General features: G+C 40.0%; 1 protein-coding gene across 1 annotated transcript; it reads right to left on the reverse strand.

The window, feature by feature from the left end:
- Window positions 1-1,448: 1,448 nt before the first annotated feature.
- Window positions 1,449-5,195, reverse strand: LOC149848577 (uncharacterized). Its single transcript, XM_090011844.1, has 2 exons — window positions 2,496-5,195; window positions 1,449-2,333 (listed from the first exon to the last, which is right to left on the reverse strand). The coding sequence occupies exons 1-2, from the start codon at window positions 5,188-5,190 to the stop codon at window positions 1,942-1,944; spliced, it is 3,087 nt and encodes a 1,028-aa protein (XP_089867970.1). The 5' UTR covers window positions 5,191-5,195; the 3' UTR covers window positions 1,449-1,941.
- Between the last annotated feature and the right edge of the window lie 1,687 nt (window positions 5,196-6,882).

Consider the following 6,882-nt stretch of genomic DNA (forward strand, 5'->3'; position numbering starts at 1 on the left):
TTTTTGATTGGATCATTTGATATATATATTTTTAGTTTGAATATCTTCTTATTTTGTGTCGTTGGGATGAATATTAGATCCAAGTAATTGATTCATATCAAATTTTAACAGTTTAGTAAGATTAGAATTTTATTTCCTAGTTAGTTGTTTATCTAGATAGGAAACCTGAGTCATTTGAAACAGTATTATCTCATCATTATATAGATTAAAGGTTCAAACAATCGAGAACTCAATCGAGTTGGGAGTCAGATTTGTTTTATTTCTATTATTTTTTGTTTTAGTTAATTTTCAGCAATTTCTTATTAATTTCTTGAAATTTCAATTATACTTTTAGTTTTTCCTAGATAAACTTGTACTTGATATTTTTTCTAGTAAATGGGACAACCAATTTAATTCATTTTTTTTATCTAAGGTGGGATATTCTTGCATGATGATAAACATTTATGGCACCACTCTAGGTATCTACTTTTCAAAAGATAAATGGTGTGTGCGCTTGATCAAATCTGCTTAATTATATGGTTACTCTTTAGCATGTTTTCCTCATTATTCCGTCCTCTCCTTGGACAACTATTTCTTGTGGTCAACATGGTTTGTGTGTAATGGACAACATGTTCCTATAACTGGGTTAAGGATGCCAATAAATTTTTTTGAAATTTTGACACATACCTTCGAATTAAACGCATCTAAACGTTTAAATGACATTTAACAAAGTGATGGCCACTCAATTAGCATATTATCGGGTCCTGCCCTGTGTCTTGTTATCAGATGCATGCTAATTAGCAGAGTCATGATATCAATGTTACAAAGGATGATCTTCTATTTTTTTCATTGCATTAATTTGGTCTCAATGAGTATTTTCCGGCTTTAATCTCACATGCCCAATCCGCTTAAATTTGTAATATTCGTGAAGCCTATGGGTGAAAAGTACATGAGTACTGAGAAAAAGTAAGATTTTAAGGATGAAGACTGACCTTGCTAAAATGTTGGCAACTAGTTATTTGGTACCAACGTATGAAAACATTTTATATTAATATAATACAATCAATATAAAATAATTTATATTGCTCTCATGTTACGGTATTTTTATAATATTTATAAAATAAGATGGAGTGTCTCTCCTGCCGAATACCCCCTTTCTCTCAATCAAATGATGTGAGATGAAAAAGTAAAATCATCATTACATTTACAAAATCATGTCATGTCATGTGCTTTTGCTAAAATGCGTGTACGACTTTTTAACCAAAAAAAAAATATGCATCGCATTATGTAGTTCTTATAATAACAAGAGTTTAATTAAAAAAAAAAAGTATGGTTCTGCTGTCATTAAAATATATTTATAAAATCAAGAGAAATCTGATTTTATATTAAAAAATAATAAGTTTTTCTCTTCATTTTTAAGAAGCAAACTTTTATTATAGTTTTAGAAGCACTAAAAAACACGCTATTCTATGCTTCCCAAGCAAGGTTCTTGAAGTTTTAAAGGCTTCCGGTGCTTGTATCACCCACGACCAACATGCATAAATTCTAGTTTGGCGCCTGCAGTTATGGAAGCCACATCTTATAATGTGGGTTGGAGAGGAAGTGGCATTCTTTAAGGGAGTTAAACACTCGTTCAGAACTGCTGAGAGGAAGGCACTGGATCAAACTCCACCGGCGCGCGCACAGGTGTGTCCGTAGCTTTCAGTGGTGGGCCAGGTAAGGTAAGGTGGTCGTGGGGCCTCACCAGGGTTTTCCTAGCTTGGGCGAGGGTTCCTCATCATAAAAGAACATTCATTCAGAACATAGACTTTTTATAAACAGCGGATGTCAAAGGCAAGCAGACGCCATACAGATTAATTACATACTGGCATTTAGTGCATACACGGAATAACCCACCAACCACTTTCAAATTAAGAAATTCTAGAAAAAAAAAGCAAAGAAAGCAAAGTCTAACTTGTTTAATCATGTGACGGCGAGTTTCGCTGTCAAATTTTCTCTGATATTGCTAAGCCTAAGGACGACTTCTCTCATAGTCATCCTCTCCACAGGAGACTCCAGTGAACAAGACAAGCCCACCTCCATGATTTGCGTGAGAAGCTCAAGCTTAATGGTTCTACCGTTTGTGCTTCCGTTCTCATGACTTGTGGTGTTACTACTCCCTTCCTCATTAACGAGGTACTCATCAACCACTTCCTGCAGGGCGTGAGGGAATGCTTCATTCACCCATTTTCTCAAGCTAAAATCTCCTCCAAACATGGCATCCGTAGGCCTCCTTCTTGTAAATGTCTCCAGCAGCAAAATCCCGAAGCCGTAGACATCCACTTTGGTTGACACCTTGCCGATCGAGCCAAACTCTGTTCGGCATCGCATTCAATACAGTAATAAAATTTCAATATCTGAACATTAATCTAATTCACCTAGATGAATGACTGAAACATGTCACACTATACACCACCCTTGTAAAATTAATCGACTAGAGGTAAAAGTAATTAAATTCAGGAAATAAGGAGAAGTACCTGGCGCCATGTACCCAATCGTGCCCAAGGAAGTGGTAAGAGTAGAAGAACTACTTCCAATCAACATCTTTGCAATTCCAAAGTCCCCAACGTGTGCAACCATGTTACCGTCTAGCAGCACATTGCTAGGCTTCAGATCACAGTGAACAACCTGCTCGTAGCAATCATGGTGAAGGTACTTTATGGCGCTTGCCACATCGATCATGATGTCAAGCCTTTGAGCAAGAGTCAAGTTTAGATCATCGGAATGCAACCACTTGTCCAGATTCCCATTAGGCATGTACTGAAGTACTAAAGCCTTGAAATCAAAGTTGGAACAAGAAGTTATGACTTTAACGAGATTTCTGTGTCTGATTCTGCTTAAAACTTGGCACTCCACGTCGAAGTTGTGTGCTGCTCCCCCAACGGCCACTGAGTTCAGGACTTTGATTGCCACAAATCTTCCATCAAGCAGCGCTCCTCTGTACACGAAGCCAGAACTGCCACTTCCTACCAAGTTGGACTCATCGAAGTTGTTGGTCGCTTTTAATAGCTCTGAGTACGAGAGAAGTTGGTATCCTACTCCAAGCGGATCTTCAACACTGGCATGCCTTTGTGCCCTCTTTCTGTTTCTCACTTTTACAATGATCAGGCATGCCATGCCGGCAAAAAAAGAGCCTCCCACTATGCAAGCGATCGCGATAACGATTTTGTGCCCCTTGTTTTCCTTCAGCTTAGCTGAACATGGGGGCACTTGGAATCTCGGGTCTCCGCAAAGTGCTTGGTTTCCCACGAACGCCTTGGCAGTAAAACTTGAAAAAACGCCGGCGCTTGGAACTTCTCCATCCAGTTTATTGTAAGATAGGTTCAAGAACTTGAGAAACTTGAGCGATTCGAGGGATTTTGGGATGGTACCGGACAGAGAATTGTAAGAAAGGTCGAGTGATTCGATGCTGATCAAGTTGCCAAACGCTTCGGGAATGGGGCCCTCAAACGAGTTTGAAGACAGGTTGAGATTCTGAAGCATCTGGAGCCTCGACAAAGCAGACAAGTTCCCTGACAGCTTGTTGGACGAAAGGTCCATGGTGGCTACCGATCCTAAGCTCCCAATCTCGGAAGGCAGAGGCCCCGTTAGAGAGTTGCGCGACAGATTGACGATCTGAATAACATTCAAGCCTCCCATGGCAGAAGGAATCGAGGATGAGAGAAGGTTGGAAGAAAGGTCGAGCCTCGACAGTCTGGTCAGGTTGGATATGGAATCTGATATCGAACCAGACAGCATGTTTTGGTAAAGAGTGAGTTCGCCAAGGTTCTTCAAGTGGTAAAGCTGGGAGGGGATCGATCCTTCCAGCCTATTGAGCGAAATATTCAACCTCTGCATCATCTGCAGACTCCCAAAGCTCGGAGGAATGGCTCCGGTGAACTTGTTATCGTCCAAGGACAACTCTATCAAGTTCGTCAAATTAGCAATCTCCGGTAGAATCCGACCCTCTATTCTATTTGATCCGAAGTAAAGTTTTGCGAGGTTGGTCGAGAAGTTCCCAATAGAAGCAGGAAGGACGCCACTCAAGGAATTTCCTGACAGATCAAGTTCTTCTAAAGCCCTACACCTTGTCAAAGCAGTAATGAAGGAAAGGTCGGCAGAGTCGGGAGTGTTGGTTAGCTTATTGGACCAAAGGGAGAGCAGTTGCAGGTTTAACAGGTTGCCGAATTCTGAAGGCACTGGACCGGTAAAACTGTTGTTAGCGAGATCGATTACTGTGAGTTGGGAAGAGTTGGAAAGAGAAACCGGTATCGGTCCACCCAAACGGTTGGTAGCAAGGTAGAGCTCTTGGAGGTTGGGAAGCTTGTAACCTGCATCTGGTGGGAGCTGGCCGGTCAAGCTATTGCCTGCTAAGGCTATGGATTGAAGAGAAGATATGTTGAACAGAGACCAAGGTATGGTGCCCGTGAGATTGTTCAGCCCCAGACCCAATTTCTGCAAGGCGGTCAGGTTCCCCAGCTCGTGAGGTATCTGTCCCTGCAAGGAATTGGTATCCAAGAAGAGGTACTCCAGCTTTGACAGGTTTCCCATCTCACGTGGGATGTAGCCGGTGAACTGATTGACACCAAGATACAAAACTGTGAGATTCGGCAACCCCCCCAGCCACGGCGGGATGTTTCCCGTCAGCTGGTTGTATGACAAGGACAGCAATTGAAGCTGTTGGCAAAGGCCCAATCTTTGAGGAATCGTTCCTTGGAAATTGTTTTTGGACAGACGAAGCTCTTGCAGGTTGCTTAAGCGACCAAAATCGATAGAGAGAAGATCGCCATGGAAAGCGTTACCTGAGAGAGCCAGAACTTGCAGGAAGGAGAGGTTGGCGATGAGCGGGGAAAGGGTGCCTTCCAACGACATGAGGGTGAGATTTAGAGCCACGACCCTTTGTCCACTGGGACTGCACGACACTCCATTCCAATCGCAGAAGGGGATGGTGGTGTTCCAATTCGACAACGAATTGTTGGGGTCTCGGGTGATGTAGGATCTGAAAGAAAGCAAGGCATACTCATCGGTGGAATTACTTGTGTACAGAGGACTAGACGGTGTAATATTACCAGCAGCTATAAGAGGAATAATGAAGCAATACATAAGAAGGATAACCGGTGGTTTCAGAGTAGCCATTGATTTTGCTTGGTAAAGCTGAGACGAGAATGAGTTGCAGAGCTGCATTACATACATTATATTCTAGGGCGCCCGCTATTTCTACCATGGTCCTTGTTCAACACACCTTATTCAAAGAAAGCACGTAAACTTTTTTCTTATCTTTCTTTAATTTTTCGTTCTGACCACAAATGGGAAGGTGTTCTCAATCATTGAGCTGATAGTTGTGGCTGGTTCTCTTTCACACCAGATGAGCTGAAGATCGAGTGCCAAGGAACAAATCTCCTCCAAACAGGTTCAAATTTATATATAATCCCATAGTCAGCGTTCCCATGGAAACCTACTATCCAATTCTGAGCGTTCGCCCCTTGTTGACTAATAACAAGAAAGCCACGACCGCTTTTTTATACCGCCCACAAGTGACGTGGTGTTTGACTAGCTACCCACCAAATAACACTGCACGCGGCACGTCTTGTCCAGTTATACACACCGTGCATGTGTTCTGGCGGATCTGTACTGCAATTAAACTATTATTCTTTGATAACTTTAAATTAGTTTTTTTAAAAGAGAGTTGAATTTATCTCTCTTGGACGATGTGTAAAATCATCGTTACATTCGAAAGATCGTCATCTCTCTCTTATATATATATATATATATATATATATATATATATATATATATATATATATATATATATATATATATATATGGAAAGACATTGAAGCCCCCAACAAATTTTTTTTATTTGTTTTAAATTATTTTGAAGCTTAATTAATTAAGATATGAATGTTGACACATTTTAGAATATCTCACGTGTGTCGCATACTAAAACAAGTACATGTCACCCATAACAAAGAGCCATTGCAGCGTGTTACTATGACATAGCATTTTAGTTTGAAAATACCAAGTCAACAATTTTTCAGCAGATTGCAGGCGAAGTATCTAGCAAATGGGTTGGGTCCCCAAATATCTTGGATTTAGGCTCCTATTTTTACACAATCATTAAAAATCAAAAAAATTCAAACAAAAGATTTAGATAAAAATATTTTTATACAAAAGCCTGTATACAAAATGCCAAAATATGTTCATGAGCGAATAAAAGAGAGATTGAATTCTTCATACCATTGTATCATCGCCTAAATTAGCAGTCTACTCATCACCTGGATCCCATAAAATGGGTCAGACTCATGAAAGCCTGGTAGGTACAATGATGTTACACAATTATACAAGACTAATATAAGTATATCATTGTTCAAAACATTATGTCGAATGCAACCACGAATTTGTATAAGCAGATTATCGTTTCCTTTTCAATCAACAGTGTAAATATCAAGACTTTGTTTTGATATTTATCCTACTTGCAAGTACTCACAGGATGAAAACGTAGAGAAAGATTGAGACCATTCGGGGGTTTATTATTTCATATATTTTGATACCCCAGATGACTAGCTGAATCCGCTCCAAAGGGTACAACATAATAACCGAGAGAGAATTCTCCACGGGCTACTTGTTTGGATTCATTCTAACTTTTGCACAAGTTGTGTGATCTACCACCTAGGATAATTATTGGTAGCATATCCTCTAACTCTGATGAATGTGGACACTGAGTTATTTTCACTCGAAGAACATAGTTATTTGTTAGCAATGTCTATCAAAATTTGTATATTTTATCCTCTCCTCATACAACATAAATCTGAATGATTTAATAGGTCCTCTATTATTAACGTGTTTTACTACATTTGCATATGCCTCACTTCTGTAGTCATCATA

Source organism: Nuphar pumila, chromosome 1, assembly GCF_984573655.1.
Source record: "Nuphar pumila chromosome 1, dmNupPumi1.hap1.1, whole genome shotgun sequence".
Lineage (NCBI taxonomy): Eukaryota > Viridiplantae > Streptophyta > Magnoliopsida > Nymphaeales > Nymphaeaceae > Nuphar > Nuphar pumila.